Source organism: Triticum dicoccoides, chromosome 6A (assembly GCF_002162155.2).
Source record: "Triticum dicoccoides isolate Atlit2015 ecotype Zavitan chromosome 6A, WEW_v2.0, whole genome shotgun sequence".
In the NCBI taxonomy this organism is placed as follows: Eukaryota; Viridiplantae; Streptophyta; class Magnoliopsida; order Poales; family Poaceae; genus Triticum; species Triticum dicoccoides.
The window spans coordinates 563,834,073-563,856,959 of NC_041390.1; the positions used below are offsets into that span (position 1 = coordinate 563,834,073).

The 22,887-nt window shown below is 46.3% G+C and overlaps 2 protein-coding genes and 1 pseudogene across 3 annotated transcripts; all 3 read right to left on the reverse strand.

The window, feature by feature from the left end:
• Window positions 1-212: 212 nt before the first annotated feature.
• LOC119317942 (LMBR1 domain-containing protein 2 homolog A-like) lies at window positions 213-8,204 on the reverse strand. Of its 2 annotated transcripts, XM_037592448.1 has the most exons (14): window positions 7,930-8,195; window positions 6,543-6,619; window positions 5,784-5,942; window positions 5,161-5,374; window positions 4,994-5,080; window positions 4,767-4,906; window positions 4,139-4,219; window positions 3,217-3,281; window positions 2,840-3,015; window positions 2,308-2,438; window positions 2,125-2,212; window positions 1,728-1,941; window positions 1,264-1,358; window positions 213-1,151 (listed from the first exon to the last, which is right to left on the reverse strand). In XM_037592448.1, the coding sequence occupies exons 1-14, from the start codon at window positions 8,095-8,097 to the stop codon at window positions 672-674; spliced, it is 2,175 nt and encodes a 724-aa protein (XP_037448345.1). In that variant the 5' UTR covers window positions 8,098-8,195; the 3' UTR covers window positions 213-671. The 2 variants fall into 2 exon arrangements, with proteins under 2 accessions (XP_037448345.1, XP_037448346.1); XM_037592449.1 differs by lacking the exons at window positions 213-1,151; window positions 1,264-1,358 and having other exon boundaries at window positions 1,723-1,941; window positions 7,930-8,204.
• Window positions 8,205-9,613: 1,409 nt separating this feature from the next.
• Window positions 9,614-12,460, reverse strand: LOC119314211. The gene is made up of 2 exons (XM_037588972.1): window positions 11,127-12,460; window positions 9,614-9,789 (listed from the first exon to the last, which is right to left on the reverse strand). The coding sequence occupies exon 1, from the start codon at window positions 12,386-12,388 to the stop codon at window positions 11,129-11,131; it is 1,260 nt and encodes a 419-aa protein (XP_037444869.1). The 5' UTR covers window positions 12,389-12,460; the 3' UTR covers window positions 9,614-9,789; window positions 11,127-11,128.
• A 3,702-nt stretch (window positions 12,461-16,162) lies between these two features.
• LOC119315982 lies at window positions 16,163-17,342 on the reverse strand (annotated as a pseudogene).
• Window positions 17,343-22,887: the final 5,545 nt, after the last annotated feature.

Consider the following 22,887-nt stretch of genomic DNA (forward strand, 5'->3'; position numbering starts at 1 on the left):
AAACTTCCAGACAACAATTTTACTTGGTTCTCATCCGTTACTTCCATAACTTGACTTTCACTGAATATTTGCGGACGTTTAACTGGTGTTAGTTACCTCCGTAGCCCATTGCAAGCACCTAGTGGTAAACTAAACTCAGATGTTCAGATGGTGAAGATATACGGCAAAATACTGTAATATAAAGTCAGATGTTCGCCCACACAAGAGACTTGTGACCTTCAATTTTTTTTCCATTTAGTATCGGCCGCATGTTTTCAACGCACATCACATAATGCATACCAACTTTACAGCCTACACTCGTCAGCTTCGAGTATGAATTCGTTTATGTTCAATACAGATTTCAACATTTAATAACAAGTAAAATAACACGTCAGCAGTGCCTACTCCCGCAATGTGTGTAAAGCAGAAAAGTGTGATACGGTCACGCTCCCATGATCTCTTGTTGGGGAGAATCCGCTGTCCTTTCTGCAGGGCCTGTGTCATCATGTCACGTGCTTTCATTCACGTCTGCACCTTTCCAGATGGGCAAGGGCGTCTCTGAGCTTCCTCGAAGCACACCAAAACCATCATCTGATCTATACATCCTGTATCTTCTATTCTGCATCTAATGCTACCAAATCCTTTTGATTCCCAGAGTTCAATGTTCTAACTTCTAAGGGGGAAAACACGGCCTATCTTCTCGATCCTGCAAACGGAGGATCCATGTCTCCGGTATTGTCATCGTCGTCGTCATCGTCAAGGTAATCTACGGGTGATTCTGCAGGGCGCTGTTTTATCCTTTGGAAGATGTCATCGAGAGATTCGGGCGAGGAGGCGTTCGAATGAGGAGCAAATCCTGGATCCTGGCGCAAAGGAGTGAACTTCTTGGCACCCATATTCGCTTTGAAGTTCTGAAAACCATTCTTCATTGAAGCCCATGTTTGGGAGATTCCAGCAGCCGAGCGATTTTCAGGATTCCCTTCTCCAAGCAGAGATACAGATGCTGACACTGTTTCCTTTTTCACTGGCTTTGTTGCCTGCCGACTCTGATCTCTAACAGATGAATACTTGGTGGAAATCATTTCCCTGTTGTGAATATATTTTGATTGACCGGCTCTTCCATCAACTCTCGAAGAAGTTGTCCCGGCTTTCATCTCCACTGTATCTTCAATCTGTGTATGACATAACAAGGAGATAAAAAGACTAAACCTTTCAAACAGAACATAGACATATAACTAATAAGATTGGGAAAATATGGTAATTATGCTACAACATCAATGGTACCTTTCCAGATTCAACATCTGTAATCGCGCCATTGAATCTTGCCAATGGAATAACCTGCTCGCCAACTTTATATCCTTGCTCAATCCAAGATCTCTCTGCAAAGAAAGTAAACTCCGCTTAGGCGGAACATGTTTTTGAAAATAACAAAGACAGCATTCCACAACAATTTGCAATGAATATACAAAAGATTCTATAATAATGATCAGATAAATCATCAGATTTCTATTGTAAGCCGGATAGCCCAATATGTTCATTCGCAACAGCATCACACATGCTTTCATCTGCGGAAACAAGAAAACTGAAATCCATGCGGAACTGTGAAAGCTGAAGGGACAAGCAGCTAAAGAAGCAAACAAAAGAACACAACAATGCACTACTGAGAAATGAAAGATACACCATAGAAAAATCTATGCTGATATACTAAAGAGAATGAAGGATATGCCCACACACAAATCGGTCCTAACCTTTTTGCAGAATAATAATTCCAGACGGATCAAAACCATCCATATGTTCTTCTTCACGCTGGAACTTAAACATTTTCCAGCTTCCAAAATAGTCAATCACACGTCCAAAGAAGTTACTAGCAACAAGTAGTGTATAAACAACCATAATTAGTGGGTAGATCCTGTTGAAGCGTCTTCCAAAGAAAGGAACTGCATCATCTATGTTCCCCATTCTCTGCAACATGCCAACATATGGTCCGTTCAGAGATAAACTAGGTGTTATTTATCTGGTGAACAATAAGCAGTGTAACAAAACTGAAAAACTGGGAAGCATTCCATCTTCAAATGTCAACTATATCATCCTCACGAAACAGAAGCACATAGCATAAATAACACGAAGAAACTGTCCAACTATTACCTTCTCAAAAGTAGTTTTAACATTACCACCAAGGCGAATGAGATTCAGGAAATTATAAGAAATGGGAGGTGCATATCTTGCAACCATCCTGCAAAATAGCATTCGGTGCACAGCCCAGAATGAGTTGAACGAATTGGACAGGAAGCACACAAAACATAAAAAAGCAGAACAGTATGAACTTACGAACAGATCATAAGCAAACTGACAGAACTTGTTTGCCGTGGAGTCAGAGAATAAAACATTAACATCCCAATCTGAAATAGCGAATAGTATGTGCATATACACATATACATCAAAGGGACAAATGCAGCAACCTGTAAACAAATAGGAAGTATGTAAGATCATGCAGAATAAGGCTGACGCTACACAATGAATGTACAGCTAGGTGACCCAGACAAGGGCATTCCATTGACTAAGATATAAATTTTATACTGCATAAAATATAACTAATGTCAACCGAGCAAAAGAATAGCAAGGCCTGATATACTGAGTCACCTAGAAATAACTATAGTGACTTGTACGTCTGCATGTGTTTAAATAACAAATGGATGACGGATGCACATGATTGGTGTGCAAACAAACTACAAAGCTATCACCAATAACACAATATAGTACACATTGCAGAAAGCAAGAGCCCATAAGTAACAAAACTTCCCTGTAAACTGAACATGTGATACATTTATTTTAGTTTTTAATGAAGCACGCAATTTCTTACCTGGACTAGAACCTCCTGCTTTCCGACGGATTTTACAAGAATGGAAAAAAGTGATAAATCAACACCACCTGGCAGCAAAGTAGCTTCAGCCAACAGTATAGCAGCTGACATGCAGCCGAGAATAACAGCCAGTGCTTTTTGAAGCTGCTTTCTCAGTATACAACGCCAAATGAACTCTGATAATGCAAGAAAGTATCACTGAGTCAGTTCCATCAATTATTGAGCAAGCCATAAGGCAGTAACTCAAACGTACTAAGAATAATATGTGGGCCTGGAATTTAGACTTTCGTCTAGAAACTGATGTTAAGCCATTCTCACTGAGTAATAGATAAAGACAAAAACTAATAAAAATAGTTGGTAAAGGTCAGAAGGATTACCCATAGTGTCCAAAAGGGATCCCAGTGTGCCTGACCGACTCTCCCTAAAACTCGATACATATTTCCTGTTTAGACAAAAAGAAACTAAATCAATAATGGTTGTGGTTGGATACATCACAAGGTTTCAGACGAGTATAACAAGTTTGCAGTACTTATTAATCGAGGTTTTGCAAACAGATTACTGAGGCATATTTTATAGCTCGTGTAGACATGCACACACATCCATAATGGCAATTGAGATTATTCAGCCCACCAATCAACTATTCTTCGCCAGTACCACACATCACGCATATACTCCCTCCGTTCCTAAATACTCCCTCTGTCCGAAAATACTTGTCATCTAAATGGATAAAAAGAGATGTATCTAGAACTAAAATACATCTAGATACATCCCCTTTTATCCATTTTGGTGACAAGTATTTCCGGACGGAGGGAGTATAAATCTTTGTAGAGATTTCACTATGGACTACATACGGAGCAAAATGAGTGAATCTACACTCTAAAATACATCTATATACATCCGCATGTGGTTCATAGTGGAATCTCTACAAAGACTTATATTTAGGAACGGAGGGAATATATGCTAACATACTAATCAAGCCATTTGTGGAACTATCAACAATCCTGTTTGTACACAGTTTATCTGTTTTCTGTTTAACCAGGTTAATAAAACCTCCATCATAATGACATGGCATATCACTTGACATCATTTATTGAACAGAACTGTCAAGTTATCGTAGCTTTGTGCAGCATTACAACAAGAGAAGGTTCGCCAAAATACAATATCATGAAATATAATTGAATGAGGCAAAAAAGATGCATTACAGTACCTACAGAAAAGTTTAGTGAAGTTGCAAGGGCTATTTTGTCAAGATTAAAATACTCTGGAGATAACATTTAACCAAAGAATTAACAAACTCACCATCCATTTGCATCACGATGTTCATAATTTTTAATAGTGTCCTCTAGATCGAGAGCTTCCATGACATAAGTCATATATTCACTGTACAATAACAAAAACTAAAGTTAATATTATCAGTTAAAAAGGGACAGCAGAACACCAGGAACGTTGTTTCTCTACAAACTAGAATTCCAAGTACAACACTTTGGCATGCCTACAGAAATCTTGCCACACATCTGGAATTTATGACGCTTCGGGCCCAGCTGAGGGAAAAGAGAAAGGAACAATAGTAACATGGTCCCAGGCATCTAGCATTCTACCCAGTACCCACAATCATCGACCATACAATCTTGATTCATATAGAATTCAGCTTAAGATGTAACGTGGGCTAAACACCCGCCTAACTCAGCATACTTAACTAACTCAAGAATTTTGCCAACTTAGGAAATCTTAGGCTGCGAACCAACCCCTTATTACCCTTCCAGTTTCCATACAAACAAACTGCATTAGTTATGTACTCCCTCCGTAAAGAAATATAAGAGCGTTTTGGTGATCTAAACGCTCTTATATTTCTTTAGAGGGAGTACCAGATATTACTAAGAGATACACAAAGAGTAATACTGTTCCCCGTTGGTTTATTCCACAATACCTTTTACACCGATAATACTCCTCATGGGCCATCCTAAGCTGACGTCGGAGAGTGGCCATTGTTTTATCATCTGTATCATAGTCCATATCATTTTCGCCTAATCTGCCACCAGAAGGCTTAAAAGATGGGTCATCCCGTAGCTGAAACATGCATACAATCACAAGTTACCATCTTTATCGCAGTGTTTTAAATTCAACTGCAAATAGTACTAATAATTGCTTTGGTACCATTTGAGCAACCATTCGGTCAATAATATCCATATAAGGTCTTAAGAGATCACGCTTTGACATTTGATTTGAAGTGGCTTGAGCAACCTGGAAAAGGAACAATACTTCAGCAAACGGCAAGTTGGCAACGAGTATGGGTATTATTAACGATTTAGAAATGTACTTACAACAATTGAATTTGAATACTCTTGATGAGCATTATCAAGCTTCACGGCCATCTTGGCAACTCTATGAGAAAGTACTTTTTGGCGGTGAGTCCAGTCTGCGTTTTTCCAAATGTTTCTTGGAATTTCACTCAATCCAAAACCAAGAAGAAAAGCACCAGTCACCAGTCCAAAGGTATTTGAGCAAGCCATTAAAAAGCCCACAAGACCTCCATCCCTGTCAAAAATATTTACTTCAGGTCAAGAGTCAAGACTGCACATCACAGAAGTTTAAGTGGCAGCCATTTTGAGAAAACTAGTTCGGCAGAACTCAAGGCAACACAAACGAATAGTGCAATGGCCAATGGATGTAGTCCCTTCGGAGGGAGTAGTATTTTGCAGTAGTAATGATTACATCATGTTTCTTTACCAATCAAAGCTGACCATCCTAAACATGTAGCTTGTTCAATATTGAAATATCAAAAATGTTTCCGTAAAATATTCCATAAGTTATTGAACGACAACCATAAAGAAAGAGCTGAAATGACTTAACTAAAATGTAAAAAAATATCAAGATATTACACAAGGTTATTCACATATCAGGTGACTCGTGGAGCATGGAAGCTCAAGTGGAGATTAAAACATACCAAGCTCTATGCATGACTAAAAGCAGTATGAGTCCAAAGAGGCCAATAGCTCCCACAATTGAATAAAAGAGCAGGTTCATGTGAATACTAGTTTTTAGCCTTTCTCTAACAGTGAAATCTCCAGCATCTTCATAGCCTTGAATAGTAGGAACTACAGCCCTGTTTAGGGACATAGACACAAGCCTTGTGTTAGCGATAAAAGTGCCAATGAAAATGACAAGGATAAAATTTACTGCATCCCATGAGAAATTAATATATGAATTGATAACTAAAGTAGTACCCTGAAAAGCTGAAAAGAACTAGGTTATTATCTGTTCTACTAGAAATAGAGTGAGCAAGTAAGCAACCTTATAGTAACATCAAAACCTTAAATGCCTTGAAACCAAACAGTAAGAAAGTGTCAGGCACATAAGAGAGGGCATGAAGACCCAAAGTGGTTGGACCCTTCCCGGAACCTGCGCAAGCCGGAGCTACGTGCACCGGGCTGCCCCTACAGACCTAGTAAGTTCAGCTGAAGCTGAAACAGTTGCATTGGTATGCAAATAATACGTTGCTAAATCACTGATCTGGGGACTGATGAAGCAGGATCCAAAAAAAAAATTGAATTTGGAAAGTAAAGCTGACATTTTACTGTAAGAAACATCTATTATGCTAGGGCATGTGCACCAACAGTAGTCAGTCCTAGATGCCACTGACAATCAGGAACATTAACCATGGCAGAAAGCAATGGAAGACATGTTGATGATGATAGTTTCATACCATGTTAGGATAAATGTGCTCCAATAAGACCAGCCCCAAAAGAAGCCAATTCCACCTTTATCAAAGCCAGTTAATGTCTGCAAGTGAGGTGATGTAAGAGTTTAGACCGAATAAGTGAAGATCATTTGACAGCACAGTGCAAGGATAAAGTTTGCCATAAATGGCCTGCACTATTTATTGGCTTATGTATATGTTGACATATTCTATTTTTAACTTTTTAACATTTGTTCGCTTGTGCTTAAAACCCATTTAAATAAAGAGGGCAGGATTGTTCCATTTGGGCACGGCTTTGCTCATACAGATGAATACACCAACAACATGTATGTGAAGCAGTAGAGGGAGGGAGTGGCCCATACCCTAATAAGCATGGCATCAGTGGAGCATGTATCTACAAAATATTCAAGGCATGCTAATGTATCTGACCTAGGATTCTTTCTAGCAAAATATTAAACCTTATTTATAGACACTTCGCCTGCACCTGATCTCTATGCTTTGTGGAGGTAACCAAGTCCACGCTCGGACTATTTGCAGCTATACTTCTTCTATAGCATTCATTCAGACTGAAGACACATGTGAAGCTGGACTATGTAATCTGAATAAATGTGTGATTTTGATGCCTGGTTAACATTCCATCTTATCGTTTCGTTCTCAGTTCCCTTGAGCTAACAGTTACTGCTTGTTGCAGCTGAATGCTCCCTTGCTAAAGTCATGTAAGCCGTCAACTAGAGAGGACAAATTTTTTTCCACCTTGTGTCCTACATTCCTATGAATCTAACATAATGGTGAATCCGTGAATGTCATGTGTGGACTGATGACTTAATCGGCAAGTACCAGCACAAACAGCAGAAAAAGTTTATCGAAGGGGACCAAGGCAAGACAATGGAACATTGCTACGGCAATTAGCCACAAAGAGTAAAATAGTGTAGAGACTTCTCAGAAGCTAATTAGAGTCAAGCAGGCCCTATACACTAAACATATGGTGCCAATTTAGCTCGGCCATGTTGTTTATGCTGCATTTCTTAGAACTATGAACTAACCAATTAGTACTCCTGGACAGATGGCATCTCTGATTGACGCAGGGGTGAACCTAATACCCTGTCACCTAGACCTCATTCCGGGACCAGAAGCAGCAACTCAAATGTACGATTCACCACGCGTTCTCCCCTCAAGCACCCGAAACTCCACGCACTAACAGCTTCCCAATCAAAATTCATGTCCTAATACCCCAATTCACCCCAATTGGCGCAAAACCAGAGCACGCAATTAGCTCAGCCCGGGGCGGATCTCAGCGCGCCGAGGCACCGACACCGGAACCGGAGGGGATCACAGGCAACTACGAGGATCGAAATCTAGGGGGCGGGTGATGTAGAGGGATGAGAGATCTGACCGTCCAGATGTCGGCGGGGACGATGATGATGACGGAGAGGGAGCAGAACCAGGCGTAGCCGACGGTGGCCTGGACGTAGCGCGGCACGCCGGGGCCGGCGAAGTAGCGCAGCGTGACGACGACCATGCCCAGCGTCAGGGGCAGCGATATCAGGTAGAAGACCCACATCTCGCCGCCCTCCGCCTCGGCCTAGCCGCGGCGCCGCGCCGGCCGGGAGGAGGGGGTGCGGCGGGTGAGGGTTCGGGGCGGGTCGGGGGCGGGGGCGGTGGGGGCGGACGAGTCCGGCTGGCTCCGGAAGCTTCTCGGCGCCGCGTGGAGGCGGGGTGGGGGGCACGGCTCGGGAGATCGAGCGAGGTCTCTTTTGTCTCCCCGGAGAAGTGGCGGGGGAGAAAGAAGGAAGGCGAGGAAGAAAGATGGTTGCTGGTGGGCTCGGCACGCCGAGCAGAAGCCGCTTTCTTCGGAATAGGAAAATTTTGGGTACGAGGGGAGTAGCACGCACGCACGCAATATTCTGGTCCGCCGAATAAAGCCGGGATATAGTATTATGCGTGGTGCAATGCAGCTATATTTCAGACCTTGCTATGATTTTTTTGTGAAAGGAGACATATGGACGTTTTTTAGTTTTGATTCGAATCAATTGAATGTAATTGTGCGATAAAAAGTCTCCGCCGAAGTTCTTTTTATCGGTCATCGGATTAAACTTTAGGCTTGTTTCTTGGGTAATTTTTATTTGCGGGCATGAACTTTGGGAGATTTATTCGTTTGGCGAAGTGTGATGCAGCTCTTTCACGCCTTGATGATGTGTTTATTGGACTGTCTAATGAACAATTGACTGAATTTCGAATTCAGCATGGGTTAAAATTTTCTTTTGCAAAAAATAAAAAAAAGCCTCGGTTAAATTTTTGTCCAACACTAGCGTGACACGTCGACTCCGTCCCTGTATATGTTTTCATCTATCTGTTTTCCTTCCGTGAAACAGTCAATGTTTAGGCCTCCTTTGGTTTGAAGGAATTTCATAGAAATTTTAGAGGATATGATTTTTATAGGATTTTTTCCTTTAGAGCCCTTTGGTTCATAGGAATGGATTCCTATTCCTACATAGGAATGGTTCCTATCCTCCACATTTCATAGGAAAATAAAAATGAGTCTAGACTCAATGGAAAAATTCCTTTGATGTTAACCAAATGACATCTCGTTTCCTATTCCTACTCATAGGATTTGATATACATGCCATCTCATTTCCTACAAAGTTTCTATTCCTATAATAATTCTATCCTATGAACCAAAAGAGGTCTTAATGTTTAACCACCCAAATAAAAAAATGGTTTCATTCTCCATTATTGTCCCAACTAGCGGATTACCAGCTGCTAGCTGGTGCAAGGTGCAAGCAATCTACTTCAGTATCTGCTGCATCAAAACACATACACTGTCTGATATCTCTGGCACAAGAAAAGGGCTGCATAATTAGAAAAGCTTCATCTTGTGAGTTGTGGCCGCCATGAAGCACTCGGATGAAGTACAGGTATTTCAGATACCACTTCCACACATAGATGAAGCAATCACACTGATAGTATTGATGCAATTGGCATACTTCCAAAAAAAAGCACAAGTGAAAAAATTCATAAAGTAACTGAATGTTCCAACAATAAACTAGAGATGCGGGCTCGGATATAGACTTTGACAAACAACATCCACTAGGGTTGGTCCGCAGGCAACACACATAAAAACGACCTAGAGACCACAGAAAACAACGAGGTGTGGTTTCTTTGGTTGTTGGAATGAAATGGGATAATGGGCTTTGGCCATTAGTGCAACCAGTTGTCTCGTGGGGATGTTGATCCTGATCTCCTTGTGGATATTCTGCAACGCAAAAACAAATGCTTACATCGTTTCCATTTTATTTAGGTAAAATGCTCACGTAGGACAATGAAATCAAATCATGTGCAGTGATGGAAGAATTTCCTAGGGCAAACATCACCTTGTTTTGATACTGAAGGAAGAGAGTGTGAACACTGAAGACAATTAATACTGAGAAACTATGAATGGAAAAAGGATTGGATGAACACTGAATACTGAAAGAGAGAGTTAAATATAAAAAAATCTGAAACAAAAGAAAACGGTAAAGCGCCGTTGAATGCCTGACTGCTAGAAAGAGAAAAACCTCAAAATGAAATAATGAATATACATCTGCACTGAAAATGAGACAATGAGGAAAAAAGAGAGGAAAAGACTGAAACTAAAACCGAGATGATGAGGAATAAATAGGACTGAAACTGGAACCCACATAATGAAACTGACTGGGAAAATTTAAATAATTACGAGAAGAATAAAACCGAAGAGAGAAAAACTAATTGAACTGAGCATCTTAAACACTGAAGAAAGAAATCAAAGAATGAACGACTGAAAAAATTATGAATCTGCAACAAAAAATTCACCCTGCAAAACCATGAATTTGAAAATTTCAAGGAAACCAAAAAGAGCACTATGAACTAAGTCTGAAATAACCAAATCTGTATAACCTGATACATAAAAGCACTATGCAGATTCAGAGGAAATTCCCCCTGATTGTTGCTATCAAAGAAAATAAAAACCCACGAGACGAGCGCCAAGATTCGGGGGTAACAAATCGAACGGGAGTGAAATCAATTTTCAATAGACTGGAAAATAGTAAAAATGGAATTTATTAATACATAAACGGTTTGCGGGGATCTGACTCAATGAATATAATTGCGTAAAAAATATCAGAATAATCCTAGGACTTGTTTTTTGTGTAATTTTTTTGTGAGCATGAATTTTGGGATGATTCACAAGAACCAAGAGTAGTCTGAAGAGATTTATGTGTTTGACAAAAGAAATGCTTGAAAAGTTGTTTTCTTACATTAAGACTTGGAAAAGGACATGGATTATCTTCTCCCGAGCTCAAATACATCCACATAAACAGTAAATTTAGAAAGAAAAAAATAGTAAAAAACTGTTTTTTAATGAACTTCAACAAATGTTCTAACATGGTGCAAAATTTCACCTTGAAAAGACATCCGTAGAGGTATGTACAAAAAAACAAAATTCTGAACTTAAAAGAACGAATTTTGGAGCACTCATTTTTTGTTTTCTTGGCACACACCTCTATCCACTCAATGATCCTCTTCAACACACAAGAGCATCGATTTCCCGAAGCTACATCACGCCACACTGCTCACCGTCAATCTTGGTCCATGTCAATCTTGGTCTCGCACGGGCCATCAGGATTGCGTGCCGCTGCTCTTTCCGCCTGACCCCGAAGAAGCACCACTTGATCTATGGCAAGCTCTGCCATTCGGCGCTCAACGCGGGCGGGATCCCGCCGCTCCCTCGCGATCTTCACGGCCACCTCCTCCAGCTTCTTCAGCCTGCGCTTGATCGTCTTCAGAGCCAGCTCTGTGCGCGCGCCGTCCTCGAGCGCCTCCCGCATCGGCGCCAACATGTCGCCGTACATCTCCTGGAGAACCTCCCGGCACTCGCGGCTGGGGTAGAGTTCCTCGAACGTACGCGGCCGCACGTGGTGGCCCGGCGACGGCTTGACTTCCTCCGGCGGTTCCTTCGCCGGCTCGGCTTCTTCCCGTGATTTCTTCTTTGGCTTTGGCCTGAGTTCTTCTAGTGCTTTCTTGGTGCGTCTTATGGTGACAACCAGCTTGGTGTACGTGGTCTCGAACTCCCACGCCTCCCTAAACTTGGAGAATTTGTCGCCGCTCTTGGGGGCATCGACGGCCGAGGAGGCGCGTTGGTTGGTCGTCTTCCGTTCGTCGACGCGGGGTTTCTTCTTGCACGCGGCGTCGACTCGGATCGTGGCCGTTCCGGCAGCGGGGGCCTTGCGCTTGGGTGCAGGAGCACGGTGCTCTTCCGGCGGCTCCTTCTTGGGCGCGCGACGCCTCAGAAAGTCACGCCCCGTCGGAAGGTACTCCGTGAAACCGCGGAGGAGATGGCCGTGCGCCGACCCGAAAATCTTCCGGGCCTGGTCGTAGATTTGATTCGCGTCGAGCTTGACCTCCGCCCTCACGTGGAAGAGCAGCGCGAGGACCCTGTCGTAGAGCCCGGCGTCCGCCAGCTTCACCCGCTCGAGGAACCGCATGGCCCCGGCACAGTCGGCGTCGACGGAGGCGGCCGCCGGGTGGCGGCGCTCCCTCTTAGGCCGCTTGGGCGGATCATCGCGGACGGGCTCGGCTTCGTGCTGAGCAGGACGGCGGAGAAAGGGGTTGTAGGTGTCGAAACGCTGGATGAGATCGGGATGGCCCTGGAGGAGCGCGTACGCCCTGGCCACGACGGCGGGGATGTCGACGATCTCGCGCCTGCTGAAGCGCGCGAAGAGGTCGAGGAACTCCGCGGTGACGTCCGGATCGGGCGCGAAGCATGCTTTGACCTGCTCCAGGAGGGATAGGGCGTCGTACACCGCGGGCTGCGGAAAGCTCTCCAGCAGCTGCTCCATGGCGGCGGCTCCCTCGGCCTCGATCGTCTCGGCCGGCGGCGCGGGTTATTTCTCTGTAGTGCGGACCGGACGGGTGGGGTTTCAGATTTGACGTTCTCGTCACTTATAGAAAGAAAAGAGAAGAAAAAGAAAGGGTTTCGGACTTCACGGATGGATCAGGGGCGCTTCGTTACACGCCGTGGCCGTTTCGTGTCGTGATCGTGTTCAGCCCTGAATCCGTGACAGGAGTGGATACGGTCTGTAATTTTTTTTTTCGAAACGGAGGTATAAGATTTGCCGCATCTATTAAATAAGGAGAGAATAGAGTTTAGAGTTTTACAACACACCCACAGATACGGCATGACAATTACTCGCCCGCGAAAATACTCCCTAATTTTTTTGCACCGACGGTCACCCAAAGCTTGGCCTCGCCGACGATGGCGGCGAGTAGGATGGTCGGTGGCGCACTCTTATGACGGAACACCTGAGTGTTCCTTTTATTCCAAATGGTCCACGAGACAAGCATGGTGAGAGAGGCCAAAACTTACCGGTTGGGGTTACGGTTGTCGGTTTTCTTGTCCCACCATTCGAAGACGGATTCGTCCATGTGCCAGTCGGACGTATCCATGTGCGCGAGACCAAGCAACTCAATGAGAGACTTCCATAGCCGAATCGTATAGCGGCACTTGAAGAAAAAGTGGGCACCCGTTTCTTGTTCCCTATTGCAAAGCTTGCAGAGGCTACAATTTAGCCAATCGCCTCTCTAAACGATCGGCGATCTAAATCCTATCTTGCAATGCCAACCATGCAAAAAATTTGACCTTTGAAAGTGCCCATGCCTTCCAAACCATGCGATCCAAGGGGAAAAAGTCAAACCTAGGAATTGAGCCTGGTACGCTGGCCGTCGTGTATACCCCGTCGTTCGCGTGCTTCCAGACGATGGTATCTTCGGTTTGCTCATGAAGGTGAAAATCATTTAGGAGCATCCATAGAGTGAAAAATTCCTGAATGTGGGCGGCGGAGACAACCGCGACGTGGCTGATCTTGAGGATCCAAGCGTTCCCCTTGAGGGCCTCACGAACCTTCCAGTTTTTTTTTGCCAAGGCTGCAAAGATGAGAGATGCAATATCCTTGGATTTGCGTCCAAGAAGCCACGGGGAGTCCCAAAAAGGCGTTTTAGCGCCATCTCCCACCGTGAGATCATCATGGATTAAATCGTGGGAACAACTCGTAGCATCCGGATCTCTGCCACGCCCGTGTCTGACTAATCTGGCCGACCAAAAACCCCTCTCGCGCCCCTGCGCGCTTTCCAACCCGAAGCCAGCTGCCCGCATTCACACCGCTCTAGAGCGGCCGCTCCGCATTGACGCCCGTCCAAAACGGACATGACCGCTCGCTGGCGCCAATATTGAAGTGACTTGCCGGCCGAGGGCGCCACCCGCGCCGCATTCCTGGTCTACACGCCTGTTCAATGTTGGAGAGATGTTTAGTGGACGGGGCGGATGGATATCTACCATGTCCATCCAATGTCGGTCCCTTCGTCCGCCGCCATTCAACATACTGCCGACCGAGAAGCCAACTCCGGTGCCTGCGAATTTACACACCCGGACGCTTGGCCTCACCGGCATCCACTATTTAAAGGCGGACACATCCCGCGAACGTCACACACAACCCTACCCGCTCCACATCTTCCTCCCGTGCATCACATCCGCCATGACCGCCAGCAGGAACGCTCTGTGGGAGAGCCTATCGACGAAGATGAAGCATGAGGTCGCCGCCCCTTGTGGCCGCCTGGTAGAGCTGTCGTGCCAGGCAGATCGAGGCTGGCATGCCGACCGACTCTTCCGAGGTCTTCGACGACGATCCCACGATGGAGACAGGCTCTGACAATGACTTAGCGCCGGAGCCCATGCCGATGCATGTCGGCTTGACCATGGAGCAGGCGCAGGCGCACTTCGATGACGCCATGGCGGAGGAGCAGCCTGCGCCGACACCTATGTCGTTGTTTTGACACGCGCAGGAGGAGCAGCGGTACAACCTGATTCTCCTCGAGCGGCACCGGCTGGCGGATGGCTCTATGAGGCCGCTTGCGCCGCATAGGCGACGCAGCTGGGCGCAGACGCGGAGGCGGTGCAGGTTGTGCAGGTGATCGCGGACCAGAACACCGTTAGTTGCGCGTCCTAGGCGCTGACGAACATTGTTTGGAAGCGCATGTGGGACGACGAGAGTGACAACCCCTCCATTTCCATCATGGACCTCACATCCACCGACGACGGACAGGTCGCGGAGTCCTCCAAGGATGAATAGGGCATGGGAGGCGGCAGAGCATTTGCTACTCACGATGGAGTTGTTGGATTTCCCCGAAGAGAAAGGGTGAAGCAATATACTAGCAGATAGTATTTCTCTTAGTTAAGAACCAAGATTTATCGAAGCAGTAGAACGCACCACACCAGCAACATAGACAATACTTGCACACACACAAAGCAATTGCTTGCATCCAACAAAGGCAAGGGGGTCGTCACTCCCCTTGTTCTTGCCAGTTGTAAGACTAAAACTGACAGCGATAGGCGAAGCAAATAAAAAGTAAAAAGTAAATAAAAGAGAGCAAATAAAGAAATTATAGGATTCTTAGTACAGTATTGATGGACAATGGACCCGAGGGCCATATGTTCACTAGTGGTTTCTCTCTTGAAATCAAAGCAACAGTGAGTAAACAAATTACTTTGGACAGTTGATAGAATTGAGCATAGTTATGTACTTTTTCAGAAGTATGAGCCGTAACACCTTGGTATTGAGATTCTAGGTCCATCACTGACTCACACAATAGAGGAACATAGGGAACACCGGACATACTGAGGCCACCATTGTACAACTTGCCGGCACTAAGGTATCACACCGTCCCACAACACAAAACAAAACTTCATGCAACAACGACATATGGGCACACCAACACCCCGAACAACACAAAACCAATACGCGCCCCTCCCCACGCGTTAACACCTCAAACCACATACTCTGCATTGATGGTATGCAGTGCCACTTGCGATCCTTAAGGATCGCAGTAGCTCACACGTCTTACCTACATGAGTCTAGCCTGTGCTGAGAGACCGCAGGCGCAGTCCCCACGAGCTAGCCCAAGCTTGTGGAGTTTTTTTTTTCCTTTTTTTACTTTATTTTTGTTTTGTCGGTTCCTTTATTATTAAAAATGTGCACAAAAATTTGAAAATATTCATTAACTTGAAAAAATGCCCACATATTTCAAATTTAAAAAACCCAAAAGATGACAGTGAAACACATAAAAGGGAAGAAACGACCGCAGGGGGTGATACCTAGCATTTGCGCATAACTTAGGGCCTCTTTGATTCACAGGATTTTTGAAAATGCCAGAATAGAAAAGGTATAGGATTGGAGCACGTTCACTTGAATCTTATAGGATCCGTAAGGAGCGTTTAAGGGCACAGAAAAACAAAAAAATTGTAAAAAAAGGTTGGAGTGAATGTTAGATTTTTCTATAAAATGTAGTACAAAAGATTTCATACGAAAAAATTCCCATATGATCCAATCCAATGAATCAAATGACCAACTTAGGAAAATTTAGTAAGGATTTCAATCCTCGAAACAATCCTATAGAATTCCTTTGAATTAAAGGAACCCTTAGCATGTGATAGGAAAAAAAAAAGTTAGCCCGTGTAGATACATGGCCCTTATACCCCATCAACGACACTACTCCAGGCTCCCCTAAATTCGCCTAAAAAGTACACGCCTATGGCCCGGCGCGGCGGAGCGCGCCATCCCCTATGGTATACTTTTCCTCTCGTATACTTCAACACCGTAGACCACTTGGACAGACAAGACAAGTGCGCCGATCTTCTCATGCTCCATCATGCCACATGTCGGCCGGAGATGCTCACGCGCCACCACAATTGATCGCGTGCCCCCATCCTTTTGCTCTTTCTTTAGGTCCACCACCCGATCTACGACACACTTGTACACCCGGTCCTTAACTCGGGCGGGATCCCACCGCTCCATCGCCATCTTCAATGCCACATGCTCTAGCTTCCTCATCCTGCGTAGTATCGTCTTTAGCGCCAGCTCCGTGCGCACGTCGTCCTTGAGTGCCTCCTGCATCGCTCCGAACATGTCGCCGTACATCTCCTGGAGAACCCCCTGGCACTCACGACGAGGGTAGAGTTCCTCAAATTTGTGTGGCCGTCCGTGGTGTCCCAGCGGTTCTTCTTCTAGTGCTTTCTTTGTGCGTCTTAGTCGACCACCAGCTTCGAGTATGTGGTCTCAAACTCCCACGCTTTCCTACACCCAGAGAACTTGTCGCTCTTTGAGGTGTCGATGACAAGAGGGGAGGCGTGTCGGTCCGTCATCTTCCGTTCGTCGATGCGAGGTTTCTTCTTGTGCCCGTCGCCGACTGGGTTCATGGCCGCTGCGACGGCAGGGGCCTTGCGCTTTGCTGCGGGAGCACGATGCTCTTCCAACGTCTCCTTCATCATGCGACGCCTCAGAAAGTCGTGCCCAGTCAGAAGATACTCGGTGAAACCGCGGAGGAGATTGTTGTACGTGGAGCCGAAAACCTCCCAGGCCATCTTGTAGATCTCGTTCGCGTCGAGTGCCTCCTCCATCTGCACGTGAAAGAGCAACACGAGGACCCTGTCGTAGAGCCTGTCGCCCGCCAGCCTCACTCGCTCGATGAACTGCATGGGCTCAATACCGTCGGCATTGAGAACGACCGGCCGACGGCGCTCCCTCTTGGGCCGTGTCGTCACATCTTCACGGGCTGACTCGACTTCATGCTGGCCTGGGCCACTAAAAATGGGTTGTAGGCATCGAAGTGCTGGACGAGGTCGGCATGGCCCCTTTCCCTTTCTGAAGCGCGTGAGGAGGCCGAAGAACTCCACGTGGACGACCGGATTGGAAGCGAATCGAGCTCTGACGTGTTGCAGGAGGGCCAGGGCGTCATGGGCATTGCTTCCCAAAATGTTGTCCATCAGTGCGGTATTTGTGAGGGGTCGTTTGTTGGGGATTGACGCGGTATTTGTGAGAGTGAAGTCTGTTTTAAACTCTGAGGACGTAGAGCATGACGCAAATGAATCCCGACGTCTAAATCTCTGAAGTCCATACCCTAAAGTTTTCAATCCCGGTTGTAATCACCCTTACAACCGTTTAGAACTGGAAGTGCTGACGTGGCACCCTGGGATAGCGGGATTGCAAATTAAAGACAGACACGTAGGATGGGGCTGTGCATGCCTTTGAAGCCTGCCGACACCGCTGATCCAGCTACTCTCCCCGCCGCCGCCTCCCTGCGCTCCTCTCGACCGACACCACGCGCAGGTTCTCCATGGAGGCGCGGACTACGGGTGCGCCGCTTGTTCACCATTGGCCCCGCTGGCCGCCGTCGTTCGGCTTGGAGTGTGCCGCTACTCACACCGGGTGGCGACAGAAGGTGAGCTGGAGAGCGGCATGTCGAAGGAGCAATTGCTCCACGTGAAACTATCAAACTAGCTCTTGTTGCAATAAGATCGGACCTACATGTTCGAGTGTGTTGAGTACGTATCCGACCGGAATCAATCAGCTCCTTAGGTTTGAAGCTATCTTGTACGTGCATCTTGTCTAACACAACAGCGACTAGGCATTTCGTCGAACAGCTTGGCCGCGGTGGCGGAGTTCGAGAAGGCATGCATGCTGCCTACCTCGGCCGCAAGCGCGCCAACGTTTGGCTATGCGCGTGCTGCGATGTGCTGGACCGAACATGGTGGTTGTGTGCCCTGGACCAGAAGCAAACTGCAACCCCGTGGAGATGGACGCTGCCGGCTTCCATCTGCAGACATTGTCGTGCCATGACGGAACAACGACGTTGACGAGATGGTCGGGGTCGCTACTGCCGCTTCTGCAGCCCAGTCCCCGCTAAGGGCATCTCCAGCCGCACCCCCAACAGGCCCTTTTCAGACGTTTTTGCTGCATCGGCGTCAAAAAAACGGCCCAGTCGCGCCCCCAGAAGCCCGTTTTTCGTCGGCTCGGGGTAAAACTGGTGCCGGCGGACCCAGGCCGAACCCGGCGCCCTGGGGGGCGCTTGGGGAGCCGGCACAAGCGAAAAAGGCGCGTGGGTCCGCCCTGGCGGCGACCCGAGGGCCTTTTCCCGCCGTTTCTTGACGCTTTTTCCTCGCATCCCTCCTGCTCACTCGCGTTCCTCCCGCCATTCCCTCCCTTTTTCCCGCCAAACCCCCTCCCGCTCGCCTTCCAGTCGCCGCCATGCCGCCGAAGAAGTACGCCATGCCGCGCGCGGCGGCAACCACGACTGGCACCGTGGCCCAGCCGAAGCAGAGGAAGCCGAGGGCGCCGCCATTAAAACCACCGGGCATGTCGAACGTCGAGTGGAGGGTGGAAGTTCAGCGACGCAACGCAGTCACCGCCGACCGGCGGAACAGGGCCATCGCCAAGAAGGCCCGCGACAACGCGGTGTTGGAAATATGCCCTAGAGGCAATAATAAATTGGTTATTATTATATTTCCTTGTTCATGATAATCGTTTATTATCCATGCTAGAATTGTATTGATAGGAAACTCAGATACATGTGTGGATACATAGACAACACCATGTCCCTAGTAAGCCTCTAGTTGACTAGCTCGTTGATCAATAGATGGTTACGGTTTCCTGACCATGGACATTGGATGTCGTTGATAACGGGGTCACATCATTGGGAGAATGATGTGATGGACAAGACCCAATCCTAAGCCTAGCACAAAGATCGTGTAGTTCGTATGCTAAAGCTTTTCTAAATGTCAAGTATCATTTCCTTATACCATGAGATTGTGCAACTCCCGGATACCGTAGGAATACTTTGGGTGTGCCAAACGTCGCAACGTAACTGGGTGGCTATAAAGGTGCACTACGGGTATCTCCGAAAGTGTCTGTTGGGTTGGCACGAATCGAGACTAGGATTTGTCACTCCGTGTGACGGAGAGGTATCTCTGGGCCCACTCGGTAGGACATCATCATAATGTGCACAATGTGATCAAGGAGTTGATCACGGGATGATGTGTTACGGAACGAGTAAAGAGACTTGCCGGTAACGAGATTGAACAAGGTATCAGGATACCGACGATCGAATCTCGGGCAAGTACAATACAGCTAGACAAAGGGAATTGTATACGGGATTGATCGAATCCTCGACATCGTGGTTCATCCGATGAGATCATCATGGAACATGTGGGAACCAACATGGGTATCCAGATCCCACTGTTGGTTATTGACCGGAGAACATCTCGGTCATGTCTGCATGGTTCCCGAACCCGTAGGGTCTACACACTTAAGGTTCGATGACGCTAGGGTTATAAAGGAAGTTTGTATGTGGTTACCGAATGTTGTTCGGAGTCCCGGATGAGATCCCGGACGTCACGAGGAGTTCCGGAATGGTCCGGAGGTAAAGATTTATATACGGGAAGTCTTGTTTTGGTCACCGGAAAAGTTTCGGGTTTTATCGGTAACGTACCGGGACCACCGCGAGGGTTCCGGGGGTCCACCAAATGGGGCGACAAGCCCAGGAGGGCTGCATGGGCCAAGTGTGGGAGGGGACCAGCCCCAGGTGGGCTGATGCGCCCCCCCCCCCCACAAGGGCCCAAGGCGCCCAAGGGAGGAGGGGGCAAACCCTAAGGGCAGATGGGCCTTAGGGCCCATGCCTGGTGCGCCTCCCTCTCCCCTCCACCTGGCCGCCACCCAGATGGGATCTGGGGGCTGCCGCCACCCCTCCCCTCCCCCTATATATACTTGAGGTTTGGGCTGCCCAAGAAACACGAGTTCCTCTCCTTCTTGGCGCAACCCTACCCTTCTCCCTCCTCGTCTCTTGCGATGCTTGGCGAAGCCCTGCTGAAGTACCACGCTCCACCACCACCACGCCGTTGTGCTGCTGCTGGATGGAGTCTTCCTCAACCTCTCCCTCTCTCCTTGCTAGATCAAGGCATGGGAGACGTCACCGGGTTGTACGTGTGTTGAACGTGGAGGTGCCGTCCATTCGGCACTAGGATCTCCGGTGATTTGGATCACGACGAGTACGACTCCTTCAATCCCGTTCTCTTGAACGCTTCCGCTTAGCGATCTACAAGGGTATGTAGATGCACTCTCCTTCCCCTCGTTGCTGGTTTCTCCATAGATAGATCTTGGTGACACGTAGGAAAATTTTGAATTTCTGCTACGTTCCCCAACAGTGGCATCATGAGCTAGGTCTATTGCGTAGATTCTATGCACGAGTAGAACACAAAGTAGTTGTGGGCGTTGATTTTGTTCAATATGCTTACCGTTACTAGTCCAATCTTGTTTCGACGGTATTGTGGGATGAAGCGGCCCGGACCGACCTTACACGTATTCTTACGTGAGACAGGTTCCACCGACTGACATGCACTAGTTGCATAAGGTGGCTAGCGGGTGCCAGTCTCTCCCACTTTATTCGGAACGGATTCGATGAAAAGGGTCCTTATGAAGGGTAAATAGCAATTGGCATATCACGTTGTGGTTTTGCGTAGGTAAGAAACGTTCTTGCTAGAAACCCATAGCAGCCACGTAAAACAAGCAAACAACAATTAGAAGACGTCTAACTTGTTTTTGCAGGGTATGCCATGTGATGTGATATGGCCAAAAGGATGTGATGAATGATATATGTGATGTATGAGATTGATCATGTTCTTGTAATAGGAATCACGACTTGCATGTCGATGAGTATGACAACCGGCAGGAGCCATAGGAGTTGTCTTAATTTATTTATGACCTGCGTGTCAACATAAACGTCATGTAATTACTTTACTTTATTGCTAACCGTTAGCTGTAGTAGTAGAAGTAATAGTTGGCGAGACAGCTTCATGAAGACACGATGATAGAGATCATGATGGTGGAGATCATGGTGTCATGCCGGTGACGATGATGATCATGGAGCCCCGAAGATGGAGATCAAGAGGAGCAAAGTGATGATGGCCATATCATGTCACTATTTGATTGCATGTGATGTTTATCATGTTTATGCATCTTATTTGCTTAGAACGACGGTAGTAAATAAGATGAGCCCTCATTAAAATTTCAAGAAAGTGTTCCCCCTAACTGTGCACCGTTGCGATAGTTCATTGTTTCGAAGCACCACGTGATGATCTGGTGTGATAGATTCTAACATTCACATACAACGGGTGTAAGCCAGATTTACACACGCGAAACACTTAGGTTGACTTGACGAGCCTAGCATGTACAGACATGGCCTCGGAACACAAGAGACCGAAAGGTCGAGCATGAGTCGTATGGTAGATACGATCAACATGAAGATGTTCACCGATGATGACTAGTCCGTCTCACGTGATGATCGGACACGGCCTAGTTGACTCGGATCATGTAGTCACTTAGATGACTAGAGGGATGTCTATCTGAGTGGGAATTCATAAGATGAACTTAATTATCCTGAACATAGTCAAAAGGTCTTCGCAAATTATGTCGTAGCTCGCGCTTCAGTTCTACTGTTTAGATATGTTCCTAGAGAAAATTTAGTTGAAATTTGATAGTAGCAATTATGTGGACTAGGTCCGTAAACTGAGGATTGTCCTCATTGCTTCATAGAAGGCTTATGTCCTTAATGCACCGCTCAGTGTGCTGAACCTCGAACGTCGTCTGTGGATGTTGCGAACATCTGACATACACATTTTGATAACTACGTGATAGTTCAGTTAAACGGTTTAGAATTGAGGCACCAAAGACATTTTTGAAACATCGCAGAACATATGAGATGTTCCAAGGACTGAAATTGGGATTTCAGGCTCGTGCCCACGTCAAGAAGTATAAGACCTTCGACGATTTTCTTAGCCTGCATAATAAGGGAGAAAAGCTCAATCTTGAGCTTGTGCTTAGATTGTCTGAGTACCACAATCACTTGAATCGAGTGGGAGTTAATCTTCCAGATGAGATAGTGATGTTTTTTCCAAAGTCATTGCCACCAAGCTGCTAGAGCTTCGTGATGAACTATAACATATCAGGGATAGATATGATGATCCTTGAAATATTCGCGATGTTTGACACCGCGAAAGTACAAATCAAGAAGGACCATCAATTGTTGATGGTTAGTGAAAACCACTAGTTTCAAGAAGGGCAAGGGCAAGAAGGGAGACTTCATGAAACGGCAAATCAGCTGCTGCTCTAGTGGAGAAACCCAAGGTTGAACCCAAACCCGAGACTGAGTGCTTCTGTAATAAGGGGAACAGCCACTGGAGCAGAATTACCCTAGATACTTGGTAGATGAGAAGGCTGTCGATAGAAGTATATTGGATATACATTATGTTAATGTGTATGTTACTAGTACTCCTAGTAGCACCAGGGTATTAGATACCGGTTCGGTTGCTAAGTGTTAGTAACTCGAAATAAAAGCTACGAAATAAACGGAGACTAGCTAAAAGGTGAGATGACGATATGTGTTGGAAGTATTTCCAAGGTTGATCAAATATCGTATGCTCCCTCTACCATCAAGATTGGTGTTTGCGTTGAGCATA